Genomic DNA, 19,615 nt, shown 5'->3' with positions numbered 1-19,615 from the left:
TCTCCACACCTCTTATGATGGAATCCCCCACCAACAACTGCTTTCTATTAGGCCTCACCAAGCCTCTCTGCACAACACCACTAGCCTCAGTGCCTCTCTGCACAACACCACTAGCCTCAGTGCCTCTCTGCACAACACCACTAGCCTCAATGCCTCTCTTCACAACACCACTAGCCTCAATGCCTCTCTTCACAACACCACTAGCCTCAGTGCCTCTCTTCACAACACCACTAGCCTCAGTGCCTCTCTGCACAACACCACTAGCCTCAGTGCCTCTCTGCACAACACCACTAGCCTCAGTGCCTCTCTGCACAACACCACTAGCCTCAGTGCCTCTCTGCACAACACCACTAGCCTCAGTGCCTCTCTGCACAACACCACTAGCCTCAGTGCCTCTCTGCACAACACCACTAGCCTCAGTGCCTCTCTGCACAACACCACTAGCCTCAGTGCCTCTCTGCACAACACCACTAGCCTCAGTGCCTCTCTGCACAACACCACTAGCCTCAGTGCCTCCCTGCACAACACCACTAGCCTCAGTGCCTCTCTGCACAACACCACTAGCCTCAGTGCCTCTCTGCACAACACCACTAGCCTCAGTGCCTCTCTGCACAACACCACTAGCCTCAGTGCCTCTCTGCACAACACCACTAGCCTCAGTGCCTCTCTGCACAACACCACTAGCCTCAGTGCCTCTCTGCACAACACCACTAGCCTCAGTGCCTCTCTGCACAAGACCACTAGCCTCAGTGCCTCTCTGCACAACACCACTAGCCTCAGTGCCTCTCTGCACAACGCCACTAGCCTCAGTGCCTCTCTGCACAACACCACTAGCCTCAGTGCCTCTCTCCACGACACCACTACACTCTGAAAGTGCAGAAAATGAATTATGTAGAGCAACAGACTGTGCAATATGCCTTTTATCCACAACTCCAAGTCTACCAGATCCTACAGTAATCCATCTGCCATTCCTAGTATGTCTCTGCGGCAGTGGCTTTGCAGCAGTTCCAGCCTGAGTTTGTTTACCAGATAATTTACAAATCTCAGACTTCAAAAATACAATCTCCTGCCGCAAAATAGAGAACTGTCTACAGATTAGACAACAACCAAACCTCCAAAAAGTGGAACGTGAAACAAATGCAAAGCAACTATTACACTGAACTAAGTCTGCCATTCCAATGAGGTGAATAATTTAAATCAAACAAACCTTAACTTTTTATTTATCCTCCTGAATACCTCGGATTACCTCCAGGTTATCTCCAGAATATCTCCAACCACACACACACACACTTAGAAGCAACACTTAGATGAAGCAACCAAGCTCTATTAGCCAAGCTAATGACAACTACCCTTATATACTCCTAAAATCACCTCCCACTAGGAATGTTTAACACCTGGGTAGGCCTCTGCTTATTAGCAAACAATAGCTAATTTAAATAGCAATCAATAGCAAGTAGCTACCTAATCCAATCAAATGCCTTATAATTACCAACAGGAAATCAAACCTTGTGCAGTCAGTAACCTTTTCCTACAGATGAATCTTACCTGTAACAGTAAAAAAGAACTCTTAGCACAGCTCTTAGACAGTTGAAGCTTCTGTAAAACTCTCCAGAATATCTCCAACCACACACACACTTAGAAGCAACACTTAGATGAAGCAACCAAGCTCTATTAGCCAAGCTAATGACAACTACCCTTATATACTCCTAAAATCACCTCCCACTAGGAATGTTTAACACCTGGGTGGGCCTCTGCTTATTAGCAAACAATAGCTAATTTAAATAGCAATCAATAGCAAGTAGCTACCTAATCCAATCAAATGCCTTATAATTACCAACAGGAAATCAAACCTTGTGCAGTCAGTAACCTTTTCCTACAGATGAATCTTACCTGTAACAGTAAAAAAGAACTCTTAGCACAGCTCTTAGACAGTTGAAGCTTCTGTAAAACTCTCCAGAATATCTCCAACCACACACACACACACTTAGAAGCAACACTTAGATGAAGCAACCAAGCTCTGGACTCTGGACCACAGGACTGTTGTGGAGGTTCCAAGGGGCAGTTGTTGCGAAGGTGCCCGATCTGCTGACACCTATAGCACCAGGGACTTCAATGGGACCGACTGAGGTCTAGGAGGTCCCCGAAAGGTAGTAGGCTGTGGGGTTACAATAGGCCGGATTTCTGGCTGAGATGCAGGTCTCGCCAGGGTGGTCTCTGTCTTTAGAGAGTCAGTGTATTCATCTGCGAGACAAACTGCTTCCAGTAGGGTAAGAGGTCTCCAATCCCTAACCCACTCTCAAATGTCAGGAGACAAGGTATTAAAAAATGTTCTAACAGGAACAACTGCAGGACGTCCTTCCTTGATACAGCCTGGCAACTGGCTACCCAGTGAGATGTGGTTCTGTGAAGATGGCATGCCCACTCGGTGTAGGTGTCCTTTCCCTATTTCTTAGATTCTCGGAACCGCCGGCTATATGCCTCTGGAGTAACAGCATATCTGGCGAGTAAGGCTTCTGTGACCACAGGGTAATGCTGGATCTCCCTGTCAGGTATAGCTCTAAATACCTCAGCTGCTCTCCCTGATAACTTCCCAGCCAAAATAGTGACCCATTCGTTGTTGGGTACTCGGTGTAAGACACATTGTTGCTCAAAGTCAGCAAGGTACCCATCAATTTCTCCTTCTGTCTCTTGAAAGTTTTAGAACTCTGCAAAAGCTACCTTCTTTCATTCTACTGGGGCCACCGATACCTCTGCCGTTGTAGTTCCTCGCTGTTGAAGCTCCGCTAAACGGAGTTGATGCTGGCGTTTATCCCTGGCTTCAGCATCAGCCACGGCCATCACCTGTGTAACAATGTCCGCTGGAAGATTTGGCCCATAGTATGCCAACCTTGCCTGAACAGAACGCAGCAATTCATATTCCTCATTCAAACGAGTTAATGTGCTGTTTCTGTTCGGTCCATCTCCTGCAGTTCGGCAATCAGCTCTCTTTTCTTTCAGTTGTTAGTGGTACGGCCACGGCTCTCGAGCAGATCCTTTTGTGTAGATCTCTTAAGCTGCTCATACCATTTCTCCATCCGTTCCTTCCTTCGTCAGATCTCTTTGTAGCTTCCCTTCTTGGGGGAAAAGAACCATCCCGCCACTAGCCACCAATTGTAGTGGTCACCCCAATAGAGTAAGGGATTTTCACCGCCAAGAGATAGAATATCTCCCCTGTTGTGAAAGGAAAGCCACAGAGCAGAGCAGGAACAGCTCTTAGAAGAGCTAGTGATTATAATACTCCAGAGAGCAATCTCAAGAGCAGGGATTATCGCAGGTATAGCTTTTCCCTACAAGCACTCTGTGTTGAGGGTAAATCAGGAACTGAATTTTAATGGAGGCACGCTGACCTTTTATGCAGGTTTCCCAACAAGGGTGACACCCAGGTGGACCTTGTTGGGCAGAGAGACACAAGTGTAACAAGCCAATAAAAACAGAGTTTTACATTGATACACTCCCATACAGTATACACAATCCCTTCCCTCTGCTTGGGAGATAATTTAGTGAATTACTGTATCAACTCAATTATCTCCAAACGAAAAAAAGACAAGTTTTTATACATTTTTGGAAATACCCCAAAAACATAGGAGAACCCCATAAAACATACATCCCCTGATACCTGTTCCCCTGAACAACATACTTAAAAATCATCCATATCGGTTTAGGGGTTCGAAAGATATCTGGAAGCCCCATTTCTGCCCAGCCGCCCGCGAGGCTCCTGCCCAGAATAGTTCCATGAATTCAACTGGTGCGGCCAGTCTCTTTTGGGAATTTCGAAAACATGTCAAAATAGTGAAATAACCGTTCGTGTCTGTGATTCCCCAGTGTCTCTTGTTCGGATGATTAGATCTACCAAACACAGCTGCTTTCGTTCAACAGAAAGTCGAATCAATGGAAGTCTGGAAGTCCCAGCAGTGTTCGTGCAGTCGAGTGCCCAAAAACAGTTCCATACACTCGACGACAAAACACTGCTGGCCGTTCGACAGTTTAAATGGCGTTCGCACATAAAAATTACGACCACCCAGCCAACCGCTCAGAATGTTGAGGTGTTTGCAGTTTCCCAAGGTGTTAAAAAGGTTAAAGGGGTCAATAGGCAGCACACTCCACTACTGGGTGGTCAGTTGTTCGGTAGTTGGTTCGGTTTTAGAAAGAAATCACAATATACAAGTTAGGATTACTGAACAAACATACGAATTAAGGAATAAAACATAAAATCCAGGGACAGAGAGGTCTGTCACACTGTTTTTATTTTGTACCAAGAAAGTGATACTTTGACTATACCTGGCATCCGGTGGATCCATACGGGGAGGCAAAGGAACAATCACGAGTACACAGAGAAGGGAATGGGATCCCTGTAAATTTCCCAATACACCTATAAATTGAGTCTAAAACTATTGGGCTCTAGACTTGTGAGTACATTCTCAAAGATTTACATTGTGTTATTTACCAAAACTTACATTGCTGCACTATAGCTTATTGCTTATTGCTTATTTTGTGTTTCACGTAACAAATACGTACATCTCTGCTCAGTGCAATTATACGCATATATTGCCTTGAAACAACACGCTCCACCTACTGTATGTATTTAGTGTTCACTTGTGCAGTAAACTGCCACACACAGTTTATTAATTGAGGGAAGAAGCTTGTAATGTTCTACACACAAGCAGTGGCACTGAAGCACACTTCAAATCACAAATCAGTAAAACAATTCTAAATTAGTGAACCAAAGGTGGCGGAAGTGGCTCTAGCAGTAACGATGGAAGAAGAACTTTTTAAAATAAATTTTTACGATTAATATTTTTTCTAGCCTGAGCCTCTATGCTATTGGTTAAGTAAAGCATTGATAAGTCACAAGGTGGTGCCTTTGGTGGTAGTGGTGGTAATTGTGGTGGTGTTAGTGTTGCTGATGGTGGTGAATAGTACCACTCTACAGTGAAAACTTGTTTGAGCAGTGCCCTCAACACTTTCTTGCAGATACTTGTCTTTTAGTCCATTTATTGAACGGTGCTGAGGAATTTGTTGGCGCTTTATAAATATAACATTAGTAGGAAGCAGTGGCTTTGGTAGCAGATGATTTTATAGCTATGCCCATCGGATGAAGCAGTTCAAAACCTGTCAAAGGTGGACTTAACCAAGGTAGAGAAGATTAAGCATGAGCTGGAAGAAATAATTGTGGAGTGCTGCGTGTCTTCCCCAGATTTACCTCCTGTAATTCATCTCGCTCAACTAGCTCCTGGGCCAGAGATAATGAAACTATTCTTCCAGTGTTGGGTAGAAGCCTCTCCTGGTGGTGACGTATATCTTCCCTACATTCATTCTTGAAAAAAGAGAAATATACTCTTTTTCGTTTGCTTAAGCTTTAGGACTGTTGAACCATATATTAAATATATTTTAGTCAATGGACAATTGCTTTATCCCAATGCACATGTTTGTTTCTAAATACATTCGGCTCTACAGTGTATTGAGCTGTAACGGATAAAATAATGATCTTTATCAGAACGTCTGACAGAAACAGGATATATAGATCCTGGGTGGTGAAAAATACTAACAAATTCTACAGACACTTTGGATTTGAACATGCTTTAATATTCAATCTGACAGAGCAATGTCACCATTTATATCTGCAGTGCCTGTCTCGGTGCAAGTTCTGGTGTTTGTGCTGGCTCTGCAAACTATGCTACTCAGATTTGTAGCCCAGAACTTAGCTACAATGTGCAATCTCCAAATAATACCATCTTTTGAGGACTATGAATATTATCAGGAAGGAGACATCATTATTGGAGGGATATTTACTGTACATTCAGCAGCACTGGATTATACATTAAAAGGCAAGAGGTTTACTGAGATGTTTTGTTATGGGTAAGTCAGACTATGACATTTTATCATCCCTTAAGAACATTTTGTAGTGTTTTACAGTCAAAATTGTATTTTAATGTTTTTATTTTGGTTGTAAAAAATTTTTATTCAATTTATCACAAAACACATAGTATATACAAGACAAACATTTGAATACATATATTCATCTTCTTACGTTAGCATTAAGTACACCTCTCCCAAAAAAGCATCAGACAACATCCATCAGTTAAAAATGTGAGGAGCAGTTCATTATTTCATATATTTGACCAGTTCCACCAGAAACCCCAGAATATCTCAGTGTCCTCAGTTCTAACTCATGTACAGAAGATCAATGTTGTCTCTGTAACCTGTGTACTCTGTAGTAAAAGCACATCTATCTATAAGTGAATGAAAACATAGAAAAAAACAAAAACAAACAAAAACAAACACACGCATTCTACACACAGTTCCAAGAATTGAGACGAGGAGAGCCGGCAGTGGGGGGAGCAATTTTCTTTACTACTATAAATCTGTAGGTCCAGGGTTTAATAAGTATTTATCCCATATACCATATTTAGATTTCGGGACATTATATATCCCCTCATTCTAATAATTTAGTTCTGAAGCTCGGTTTTTCTGCATAACAGTTTCAATATCCAACCATAGGGACATTCTTTCTCCCTTCCACTTTAACGCTATAAGCCATTTAGCTACCATTAAAGCCTCTAGTAAAAAAATTCAACATCCATTTAAATATTTTCAGGAAGAACACGAAGCAGAGCTAATTCTGGGCCCATTTATTTTTTCCCTAATATCTGGGAAATCCAAGTAAGGACTTTGTTCTAATATATTTGAATTAGAAGGCAAGACCACCACATATGTAAAGCTGACCCAATTTGTTTACAGCCCCTCCAGCAATACTTCTGCATGTTGTCTTTTTTTATTTTCAATAATTTGATTGGTACCAAATACCATCTGTTCCATATTTTAAAATAGATCTCCCTATTTGTAGCATATTTCATGAGTTTATATGTTATAGAAAATGCCCTCTGCCAAGTTTCTATAGGCCATGATTGGTCTCGTTCTTTTTCCCATAATATTATTTTTAAGGGTTTAGATTCCTGTTCACTATCTCTTATTAAACTAAAACACTTTGAGATCATATGTAATTTATTCTTTGAACAGATTAGCTTTTCACATGATGACAACTGCCTAAGTACTTTCAAATAGAACCTAGAGGTTAAAATAATTATATTATAGTTTAGCTATTTAGCTATTATAGTTTAATGTTTTTGATGTGTTAAAACTGCAAACGATTTGGAAACTTTTTTTCCCCCCCCGCAAAATGTAATGTTATGCCTTTGTGTGCCTTTTGTAACATGTGCTGCATACATATTTATTCATCTGAATGTGTTCTTTTTATTTCCATCTCTACCTTCTAAAGCCATTAGTACAAAAGTCAACTTGGGGGGGCGGGGCCAGGCCGCCGAGCAGAGCGGCAGCCATCTGCTCTGGCTCCAACATTGAACGGCACAAAAGCTTGGAAAATGCCGAAATAGCCCAAAAACGCTATATGTAATATTACCCTTTTGGAGCACCGGGAGCCGGGGCAGCATATAAGAAGAGCCAAATGGTTAACAAGCAGCCGCTCCACACGCTGCTGCCGCGAAGCTCGACTGACCGGCACAAGGCATATACACACACGTGGAGACGGCGGAGCTCGTAAGGCAACGGAGGGAGAGGGAAGGACACCGGCCCGGCCCCGCTTCCCCCCCTCGGCCGGTGGGGGTCATCCCGGCCCATGAGTCAGACCTTCAAAGGCTGGGAGCGAACTCCCCAACGGAGTACCAATATGGCGCATATACACACGCGGCTGTGAGCCACGCTGGGTCACCTGGACCCCCAAGATGCCGGATCCCATAGAGGGACCACTCGGAGCAGAAACCTGCCTGGCAAGGAGCCGGTCTGGGCCCCAGGATTTGGTGGTGGTCCAGGGGCAGACGCCCCCAACTCTGCGAGCCCTGCGGCGCCGGGGTGTGCTGACCCCCGGCGGACCGTTGGCTGGAGAGGCGCACACCGGCGCCGAGCGTGTGGCCGGAGGAGGGTGAGGCGACAAAGGACTGGAGCTCCAGCAGGGGTTGGGGAGGTGCAGGGGACGGGGGCCCGCAGACTTTTCAGGGGTGGGAGGTCGCCGGCCTGCTCCCGACCTTGAGTGCCCACAACGCTGAAAGACTCTCTGATGCACAGCGAGGGCAAGCCCTGGGTGGAACTGAGGGGGGCTGCCATGTATGGGACGCTGGGGGACCCAAGCAGTGAGCAACCAGCTCGAAGCACACAAGACCACCCGAGAAGCTACATACCCTGGAATGAGGGATCCCCCCCACACCGGAGCTGATAAACCACCTCCAGAGAAGGGACTCACCGTTTTTAACACTGACAGACCTGGGCCATGCCACCGGGACCTTAACTTGTGGTTATAGCACTATTACAGGTTTTTACCTGCCAGCCTCTGACTGAGCTAACCCGGTAGATAGATGTCAGCCAACCTATTTGCGTATAGTAGAAGGAGTATATCCCTCTTTAGCCTACCCAACAACCGGATGGCTGCATTATACACAGGTTATATGCATGGCTGTGCCTCAGCCTAGAAATATATGTGTTCAAATTCAGCTTCTTTGTTGTTAGTTGTAAAGCTATAGTTTCTTTTGTTTTTTTTTAGGTTTTCTCTGACGCAAAAACGATTTTTGTAAAGTTACTGTATACTTAATTTACTCGCCTGCATGCTCATTTAAATACGCATGAGACTAGAGATTAATACCGCATATTACTGCGTGCATGGTAAATAAGCGAGTACTACACTGATTGACCATTTCATACTTTGCATCCGCATATAAAGTGCACAACTCTTAATCATAATTAAGCCCTTTTTTTAATTTATTTATTTTTTATTTTTTTATTTTATACTGTCAGTCTTATAGATATAGCTTTTTCGGTTTTATCCGAAGCAAATACTAATCTCACACAGTTACTGCATACTTAATTCATTTACCTGCATGCTTATTTAATTACATATAAGACTACTTATGCGGAAAGCGCCATCACACGCATAGATGGACATAGGAATGGCCCAGATAACTAAATAGCCTACATAATACGTTATTATGCCTGTTAAATGCCTTTGTCTTATTTTATTGCATGTCTCATCTGACTTCTATGCCTCTGCGCAGGCAACCAAATGCTCTTTTTCGCAATTCAAAAAATGTCTGCCGACGCTTCGTTGCGACTTTAATAAACATATTTAAAACAAAAGTCAACTTGGAGACCCTCCATATTTTAGGCATCCGAGGAGATGAAAATTTGACTCAGTATTACAGACTCAATATTACAAATATTAAAATGCATGTTTTATATTATACAAATAGTACATGGTTGCACTTATTTGATGGTGTACTTGCTTCAGAGAAAAGCGCACTTTTTAAGAAGGTCCACAAATGGAATAAAATGATTGTACAACCTCCCTATTGCACCTGTCCAGCCCTTATTGTCAACCAAACATATTATGTTTTCATCTTTTTAACTGACCCTATGACTAACCCTAGGCCTAAAATGAGTTTTAGATACAAATCTGGCTTGGATATAAACTCTCATCACTCACATCCCTCCTGAAGATTTCATATTTAATGTATTTATTTTGTATGTAAAGTATTTACACTTTACAAATTATCATCAAAAACCATTTTGAATTTTATTTGGTTGCACCATGGCTGCCTTGACATGTTCCTCTCCAGGACAAAGTGGCGAAGGGCACTTCGTCACAATGGTGTTCAAAACAGAATTCCATCCACAAAAGAAACAACCGTTTCTGTCCACACAAGTACATGTTACCTATCCCTGTCTCAGCTGTAATCATTGCAGGTGACCCTGGTACACACCACATGAGAGAGAAGCTTATAAAATTCAATTTTATTTTACATGTCAAACAGACTTTGTGGTGCATCTGCTTAAGTGTCCATACAACTTGATGTATGTAGGTTAAAGCATTATTTTCCTGAACAACATCTATCCCTGCTGCAGACTTCTATTTGTACTATCAGATCGTTTAAAGCAGTTGCATGGCATTAAAGAGAGGTGCGCCAAAATGTATTCCAACTTCGGGACCAGAAACTAGAACACGTACCACCTTTGACTAAGGGAAAATATTTTACAGCCAATTGAGATGAAATATTATAAAGATTGGACACAGCATCCCCACATAATGTGCAGAAATTCAAATCTGCAGGGATCACGAGATTTGGTAAAGGTGAGTATATCTGCAGACTAGTGGGGACCAGCGTAACCCCTACTTGCCAAAAGGGGGAGGAGAATGATGGGTCCACTCTGTCAACCCTAGAACGGGGAAAGCATCCATCCCTACCTGCACCTGTCTCCAGTAGGCCGTATCCATGCCCTGACCTATTACCATTGAACGTTGTAAAATCAACTCAGGAGTAGAGCCACAGGAGTTCACAAGAGTGCACATGACTTTTCCAGCCAGATATGGACCATCACTTTCTGGTGAAAAAAGCTACTTCAGGGATATGCTCCCAGAGCTCAGCAGTCAGCCCCTGCCCCATACTATCATTTTATTTTTCTGATTAATCAATATTTGTTCCTTTCTTTCTTCTGTGAGGTTGTAGAGCTAATTACATAGACTGCCTGATAGTGAGGGGGTGGTTCTATTTATACTAATGTAATAGTTATATTTTCTGTTCTTTCTGCTGGGAAGGGATGAGCTTACCCATTGGTCAATGCTGCCATGGTTTGATTAGTGCTACTACGATTATTTAACAGGAAAATATTCTGAATAACATTTTGACCTAACCAAAGTATATGGTTTAATTCTCACTTTATTTTATTTTTGTGCTTAGCTGTTGTATTTTAAAGTCCATCTTTCTTTTTGAACATGTGAGCTCCCTCTCCCATGCCAATGTTATAGTGAGGTACACATTGGTGTCTGAGTCAGACCTTGAAATGCTTTTGTTCTTCTGTTTTTGTTGTGCATAAGGAGAGTTAGTCAAACTCAGACAAAAGCAGACGACCAGTTATGATTGAGAAGGGGGATTTTTATAGTTGTCAACAAACAGTATATTATGTTTTGCATCACATCTCCTCTGTCTCTTTTAAAAATAAATCTTAATATTTCCACTTTACAGACCCTCTGTGCGCCATTATGTGAATGTTCTAATGTTTCTTGTTGCCATTGAACAATATAACAATAATCCAGCTATGTTACCGAACGTTACGCTGGGATATCATATTTATGACTCGTGCTTAAATACGAGGAAAGCTCTAAAGAATATTTTCCAAATATTATCTGGATTTAAGAAAAATATCCCTAATTATTCATGTATGAAATATGGGAAGCTGGCCGGTTTTGTTGGAGATCATTATTCAACCACTACAGTACCCATGGCACAAATACTCAGTCTTCTTGGATATTCACAAGTAAGTAAACTGTGTTCCCTATAAAATTGTCTACAGTAATGTCTCCCATGGTCAGGATTTGGGCTTACCAGAAAGGAAGCCAACGGGACTGACACAATTCCTCAACAGGATAGTTAAGTTCACATTGATCTCTTTATTAACAATCCTTTGTAAGAACAGCAACTGCTTGGGAACATGTATAGATATGTTCAATTTAAACAAGTAGCAGAATCTAGACTGATTTTAAAAATATCAGCTAAACTGGAGCTTTGGAGTAGTGATGTCGCGAACATAACATTTTCGGTTCGCGAACAGCGAACGCGAACTGACGCAAAACGTTCGCGAACCGGGCGAACCGCCATAGACTTCAATGGGCAGGCGAATTTTAAAACCCACAGGGACTCTTTCTGGCCACAATAGTGTTGGAAACGTTGCTTCAAGGGGACTAACACCTGGACTGTGGCATGCCGGAGGGGGATCCACGGCAAAATCCCATGGAAAATTACACAGTTGATGCAGAGTCTGGTTTTAATCCATAAAGGGCATAAATCACCTAACATTCCTAAATCACAATGGATATGGATTGACACCTTGACATATGGATTGACACCTTTCCTCAGAGACCCTGATACACACTGACACTGAGCAGAATAGGGACTAATCCCCCTACATAGGGTCACTTGGCAGATATGAATTGACACCTGTCCTCAGGGACCCTGATACACACTGACACAGAGCAGAATAGGGACTGTTCCTTCTACATAGAGTCACTTGGCAGGTATGGATTGACACCTGTCCTCAGAGACCATGATACACACTGACACAGAACTGAATAGGGACTGTTCCCCCTACATAGCATCACTTGGCAGATATGGATTGACACCTGTCCTAAGGATCCCTGATACACACTGACACAGAGCAGAATAGGGACTGTTCCCCCTACATAGGGTCACTTGGCAGATTTGGATTGACACCTGTCCTCAGAGACCCTGATACACACTGACACAGAGCAGAATAGGGACTGTTCCCCCTACATAGGGTCACTTGGCAGGTATGGATTGACACCTGTCCTCAGAGACCATGATACACACTGACACAGAGCAGAATAGGGACTGTTCCCCCTACATAGGGTCACTTGGCAGATATGGATTGACACCTGTCCTCAGGGACCCTGATACACACTGACACAGAGCAGAATAGGGACTGTTCCTTCTACATAGAGTCACTTGGCAGGTATGGATTAACACCTGTCCTCAGAGACCATGATACACACTGACACAGAACTGAATAGGGACTGTTCCCCCTACATAGCATCACTTGGCAGGTATGGATTGACACCTGTCCTCAGAGACCATGATACACACTGACACAGAGCAGAATAGGGACTGTTCCCCCTACATAGGGTCACTTGGCAGATTTGGATTGACACCTGTCCTCAGAGACCCTGATACACACTGACACAGAGCAGAATAGGGACTGTTCCCCCTACATAGGGTCACTTGGCAGGTATGGATTGACACCTGTCCTCAGAGACCATGATACACACTGACACAGAGCAGAATAGGGACTGTTCCCCCTACATAGGGTCACCTGGCAGATTTGGATTGACACCTGTCCTCAGGGACCCTGATACACACTGACACAGAGCAGAATAGGGACTGTTCCTTCTACATAGAGTCACTTGGCAGGTATGGATTAACACCTGTCCTCAGAGACCATGATACACACTGACACAGAACTGAATAGGGACTGTTCCCCCTACATAGCATCACTTGGCAGATATGGATTGACACCTGTCCTAAGGATCCCTGATACACACTGACACAGAGCAGAATAGGGACTGTTCCCCCTACATAGGGTCACTTGGCAGATTTGGATTGACACCTGTCCTCAGAGACCCTGATACACACTGACACAGAGCAGAATAGGGACTGTTCCCCCTACATAGGGTCACTTGGCAGGTATGGATTGACACCTGTCCTCAGAGACCATGATACACACTGACACAGAGCAGAATAGGGACTGTTCCCCCTACATAGGGTCACTTGGCAGATATGGATTGACACCTGTCCTCAGGGACCCTGATATACACTGACACAGAGCAGAATAGGGACTGTTCCCCCTACATAGGGTCACCTGGCAGATTTGGATTGACACCTGTCCTCAGAGACCCTGATACACACTGACACAGAGCAGAATAGGGAATATTCACTAAATGCCAAACATTGTTATACAGGGGAATATTCAGTAAATAAGGATAAGGTGGGGGGGACCTACTGTCCTGCCCCCTGGCCCCCACCCCTGCGCTGTGGGTGGGGGGCATAAGTCACAATGGGGGGGACCTACTGTCCTCCCTCCCACCCCCATCCGAGAGCGGTGGGTGGGGGCCATAAAAATAATGAAGGGGGGACCTACGGTATGATGTTGTATCGATCAGGTAGTGTAAGGGTTACGCCCGCTTCACAGTGACAGACCAAACTCCCCATTTAACTCACCGCAAACAACCGCAAACCGTCCATTTCCACAACCGCAAACTCCCCATTTGCACAAGGTTGGATACCAAGCTAGCCATGTCCCGTTCCTTGTCCTCACTGATGTCATTGAAGGTCTCTTCCTCCACCCAGCCACATACAACACCAAGGGTCCCCGAAAGGTGACAACAAGCCCCCTGGGATGCCTGCTGTGTTTGGTCTTCCACCTCCTCAAAGCCACCTTCCTCCTCTGACTCCTCTTCTTCAGACTCCTCTCTCTGCGTTGCCTCTCTCTGCATTATTATAAGGTGTGTTAAGAATAGTACTACTTATCAGTTTAATCCCTCTTGCATCCCCTATCAGGGGACGTGTATATGGCATCGATTTTAGGAACCGTGAGATGGAAAAAGATGCTTGGTCGGTCCTCCTAACTGGAGACTGTGTTGCTGTACGGGTGGCAGGGGGAGCCATTTATAAAGTACCCACTGCCAAGGTTCATTTAAATTGTCGAGCGGGGCACGGAAACTTGGAGGTAGGGATGATGCAGGCAGGACCTACCAGCTGACGTTATTTTGGGCAACGACCTGGGGGAGCTGACTTCAGCTTTTGTTCCTTAAACCGCAGTACAAGAGGCGTATCCGGTTGTGACCCGGCAGCAGGCCCACACCACAGCTCCGCCTAACCACTCTGAGGCTCAGGTAAGCAATGTACCCCCCATGCCCAATGTCACGCCCTGGACATCCCCCCTAGAATTCGGTTCTGAAGTGGCCTTAGACCCCTCCCTGCAGATCTACAAAGATCGTATTAATAAAGACCAGGCAGGATTAGAAGGGGAAAGGTACACCTGGGACAAGGGGCTGCTGTAGAAAAAATAGTGTCCTGATCCATTCCCTTACCCATAAAGCAATTGATAGTGCCGAGAAAATATAGACTGGAGTTATTACGCATCGCCCACGACATTCCCCTGTCTGGGCACTTAAGGATCAGCCGTACTAAGCACAGGCTGACCCAGAACTTCTTCTGGCTAGGTATCTCACAGGACGTCAGGCGATACTGCCAGTCCTGTGATACCTGCCAGAGGGTAGGGAAGAGGGGAGACTGATACAAAGCCCGGCTCCGTTCTCTTCCCATAATTGAGGAACCGTTCAGTAGGGTAGCGGTATATATTTTAGGACCCCTATCCAAGCCAGAAGCAATAGCTTTGACTAATGTGCACGCAGAGACGGTAGCGGATGCCCTGATGCGAATATTTACCCGGGTGTGATTTCCCAAGGAAATTATTTTGGATAGGGGCACCCAGTTTACCGCCGAAGTCGCACAACAACTCTGGAAGATATGTGGGGTTCAGCAAATACTGAACTCCGCTTATCACCCCCAGTCCAATGGGCTCTGTGAACGGTTTAATGGAACACTTAAACAGATGATCCGTACGTTCATAGACACTCAGACTTAGAAAGGTTCCTACCCCACTTGATGTTTGCCTATAGGGAAGTACCTCAGGAATACACCGGGTTCTCTCCTTTCGAACTATTATTTGGGAGGAGAGTGAGGGCCCCCCTAGATTTAATTAAGGAACACTGGGAGGGAGACGAGACTGTTAGCGGCACCCCCATCGTACCCTATGTGCTAGAGTTTAGGGACCACCTGGAGATGCTGACCCAGAACGTACGCGACAACCTCCAGGCGGCCCAACACAGGAAGCGCAGATGGTACGAAAAGGGAGCCAGGGACCACAGCTTTAAGGTGGGACAAAAGGTGCTAATTTGGCGACCCGTCCACAAGGACAAGCTGCAGGCTTCCTGGCAGGGCCCATACAAGGTGGTAGAGCAGGTTTGTGATACCACCTTTGTGATCGGTCTGGTCACAGGCACGGGAGGCAAGAGCATGCTCCATGTGAACATGCTCAAGCCATACCACAAGCGCACAGAAGAGGTAACTGCGATCTGTGCACCTGCCACTGAAGATTATGATAATTTGCCACTCCCAGATCTCCTAGACCAAGAGGGCCAGAGCGGAGACCTGGGAGAAGTACAGTTAGGAGAACGGTTAGACCCCCATGAGCGAACCCAGGTCCAAAGACTAATCCAGGACAAGGGGGCCATGTTTCCCAACCTACCTGGGTACACTCCGTTAACCACTCACAAAGTTGAAACCCTAGACAGACCCCCCTTTGCCAAACCGCCTATCGCATATGCGAAGCAGTTAAAGAAAATATGCGGAAAGAAATTGAGGAAATGCTGCAGTTCGGGGTGATAGAATACTCTAACAGCCCCTGGGCCTCCCCGGTAGTACTAGTACCGAAACGGGACGGCACGACACGTTTCTGTGTGGACTACCGGAGGCTAAACGATAAAACAACCTCAGATGCCTACCCTATGCCCCGGATAGACGAGATCCTAGACAAAATGGCCAGAGGCCAGTACCTCACCACAATAGATCTGTGCAAGGGGTACTGGCAAATTCCATTAGCCGATGACGCCATCCCCAAGTCGACATTTGTCACCCCGTTTGGCCTGTATCAGTTTAAGGTCATGCCATTCGGGATGAAGAATGCCCCGGCTAACTTTCAGAGGATGGTAGATCGGCTACTGGATGGGTTTCAGGAGTATGCCTGCACCTACTTGGATGATATACCCATTTTTAGCTGCTGCTGGAACACCTGACCCACATAGGAGCCGGACTAGACCGGGTTAGGGAGGCCGGACTGACCCTAAAGCCCAGTAAGTGCCATATAGGAATGGCAGAAGAACAATACTTAGGGCACAGACTGTTAGCGGCACCCCCATCGTACCCTATGTGCTAGAGTTTAGGGACCACCTGGAGATGCTGACCCAGAACGTACGCGACAACCTCCAGGCGGCCCAACACAGGAAGCGCAGATGGTACGAAAAGGGAGCCAGGGACCACAGCTTTAAGGTGGGGCAAAAGGTGCTAATTTGGCGACCCGTCCACAAGGACAAGCTGCAGGCTTCCTGGCAGGGCCCATACAAGGTGGTAGAGCAGGTTTGTGATACCACCTTTGTGATCGGTCTGGTCACAGGCACGGGAGGCAAGAGCATGCTCCATGTGAACATGCTCAAGCCATACCACGAGCGCACAGAAGAGGTAACTGCGATCTGTGCACCTGCCACTGAAGATTATGATAATTTGCCACTCCCAGATCTCCTAGACCAAGAGGGCCAGAGCGGAGACCTGGGAGAAGTACAGTTAGGAGAACGGTTAGACCCCCATGAGCGAACCCAGGTCCAAAGACTAATCCAGGACAAGGGGGCCATGTTTCCCAACCTACCTGGGTACACTCCGTTAACCACTCACAAAGTTGAAACCCTAGACAGACCCCCCTTTGCCAAACCGCCTATCGCATATGCGAAGCAGTTAAAGAAAATATGCGGAAAGAAATTGAGGAAATGCTGCAGTTCGGGGTGATAGAATACTCTAACAGCCCCTGGGCCTCCCCGGTAGTACTAGTACCGAAACGGGACGGCACGACACGTTTCTGTGTGGACTACCGGAGGCTAAACGATAAAACAACCTCAGATGCCTACCCTATGCCCCGGATAGACGAGATCCTAGACAAAATGGCCAGAGGCCAGTACCTCACCACAATAGATCTGTGCAAGGGGTACTGGCAAATTCCATTAGCCGATGACGCCATCCCCAAGTCGACATTTGTCACCCCGTTTGGCCTGTATCAGTTTAAGGTCATGCCATTCGGGATGAAGAATGCCCCGGCTAACTTTCAGAGGATGGTAGATCGGCTACTGGATGGGTTTCAGGAGTATGCCTGCGCCTACTTGGATGATATACCCATTTTTAGCTGCTGCTGGAACACCTGACCCACATAGGAGCCGGACTAGACCGGGTTAGGGAGGCCGGACTGACCCTAAAGCCCAGTAAGTGCCATATAGGAATGGCAGAAGAACAATACTTAGGGCACAGAGTCGGGAGCCTGCTACAGAAACCAGAACCCGCTAAAATAGAGGCAGTCGCCAAGTGGCCAACCCCCCACACTAAAACCCAGGTCCTCGCATTCCTGGGTACCGCAGGGTACTACAGGAAATTCGTAGCTAATTACAGCACCCTAGCTAAACCTCTCACGGATCTAACACATAAAAACCTCCCCAAGATAGTAGTATGGGCCCCAGAGTGTGAACAGACCTTCCAACAGCTCAAGACGGCGCTCATTAAATTACCTGTACTTTCTGCTCCTGATCCAACTAAACGCTTTCTCGTCCATACAGACGCTTCTATGTTTGGATTGGGAGCAGTACTGAGCCAAGTCAGAGCAGATGGCGGCGAATAGCCCGGGGCTTTTACCCGGGGAAGTAGATACACTGCCATTGAAAAGGAGTGCCTGGCGGTGGTGTGTGCCCTCAAAAAGCTGCAACCTTACTTGTATGGACAACCGTTTACCTTACTCACAGATCACAACCCGTTGGTGTGGCTGAACAGGGTGTCAGGAGACAATGCCAGGCTGTTGCGCTGGAGTTTGGCGCTACAGCCTTTTGACTTTACAATTCACTATCGCCCTGGGAAGCAAAATGGCAATGCTGACGGGTTATCCAGACAAACAGACCTTGAACAGTGATCTGTGAGTACTCCTCCGGACATCCCCAAGCCGATCCTGGCCTGCTTCAGGACGTCCTGTAAGCCTAGGTACTTATGCACAAAGCGTTGTACGATCAGATTACACACATGTGCCATGCATGGCACATGTGTCAACTTGCCCCAATTCAATGCCACCAACAAATTTCTCCTGTTGTCACAAACCACTTTGCCGATTTCCAGTTGGTGCGGAGTCAGCCACTTTTCCACCTGTGCGTTCAGGGCGGACAGGAGTGCTGGTGACTTTCTGACGCTTGCAGACAACTAACTGCTATTCAATGTATAACAGTGAAAAAAGTTTTTGGGTTTTTAAATGCAATCTATTGTGACACCAGATAAGAGTGGCACTGTGCAGTGGCAGAGGTTGGCAGAGTACACGCTGGAGGCCTGACACCCGCTTGAAGACAAATAACTGCTATTCAATCTACAACAGTGAAAACATTTTTTTGTTTTTTAAATGCAATCTATTGTGACACCAGATATGAGTGGCAAAGTACACTGGCAGAGGTTGGCAGAGTACACGCTGAAGGCCTGACACCCGCTTGAAGAAAACTAACTGCTATTCAATCTATAACAGTGAAAACACTTTTTTCTTTTTATAGGCACGCTATTGTCACACCAGATATGAGTGGCAAAGTGGACTGGCAGAGGTTGGCAGAGTACACACTGTAGTCCTGACACACCAGCTTGAAGGACACTGACTGCTAGTAGCTTACAGTGAAAACCTTTTTTTCTTTTAAAGGCACGCTATAGTGACACCAGATAAAAGTTTACTCAATGATGACAAATAGGGGGCAGATCGAACCGCGCATATGTTCGCCCGCCGTGGCGAACGCGAACACGCTATGTTCGCCAGGAACTATTCGCCAGCGAACTGTTCGGTACTTCACTATCCTCAAAAGATGGTGTTCTTTGGAGATTACACATTATAACTAAGTTCTGGGCTATAAATCTCAGTAGCATAGTTTGCAGAGCCAGCACAAAAAACAGAACTTGCACCGAGACAGGCACTGCAGATATAAATGGTGACATTGCTCTGTCATCATCTGCTACCAAAGCCACTGCTTCCTACTAATGTTATATTTATAAAGCGCCAACAAATTCCTCAGCACCGTTCAATAAATGGACTAAAAGACAAGTATCTGCAAGAAAGTGTTGAGGGCACTGCTCAAACAAGTTTTCACTGTAGAGTGGTACTATTCACC

At 45.5% G+C, this 19,615-nt stretch overlaps 1 protein-coding gene across 1 annotated transcript in view; it reads left to right on the top strand.

Annotated features, from left to right (window-relative positions):
• Positions 1 to 7,778: 7,778 nt before the first annotated feature.
• Positions 7,779 to 19,615, top strand: part of LOC134585669 (vomeronasal type-2 receptor 26-like) — a 73,204-nt gene continuing 61,367 nt past the window's right edge. The window contains exons 1-2 of the mRNA XM_063441127.1: positions 7,779 to 7,975; positions 11,064 to 11,355. Of these exons, the coding sequence (XP_063297197.1) occupies positions 7,779 to 7,975; positions 11,064 to 11,355 (489 nt within the window). The remainder of the gene's footprint in view (positions 7,976 to 11,063; positions 11,356 to 19,615) is intronic.

Source organism: Pelobates fuscus, chromosome 1 (assembly GCF_036172605.1).
Source record: "Pelobates fuscus isolate aPelFus1 chromosome 1, aPelFus1.pri, whole genome shotgun sequence".
Classification (NCBI taxonomy): domain Eukaryota; kingdom Metazoa; phylum Chordata; class Amphibia; order Anura; family Pelobatidae; genus Pelobates; species Pelobates fuscus.
The sequence above is the reverse complement of the archived record's forward strand: the minus strand, read 5'-3'. Positions and strand labels throughout refer to the sequence as shown.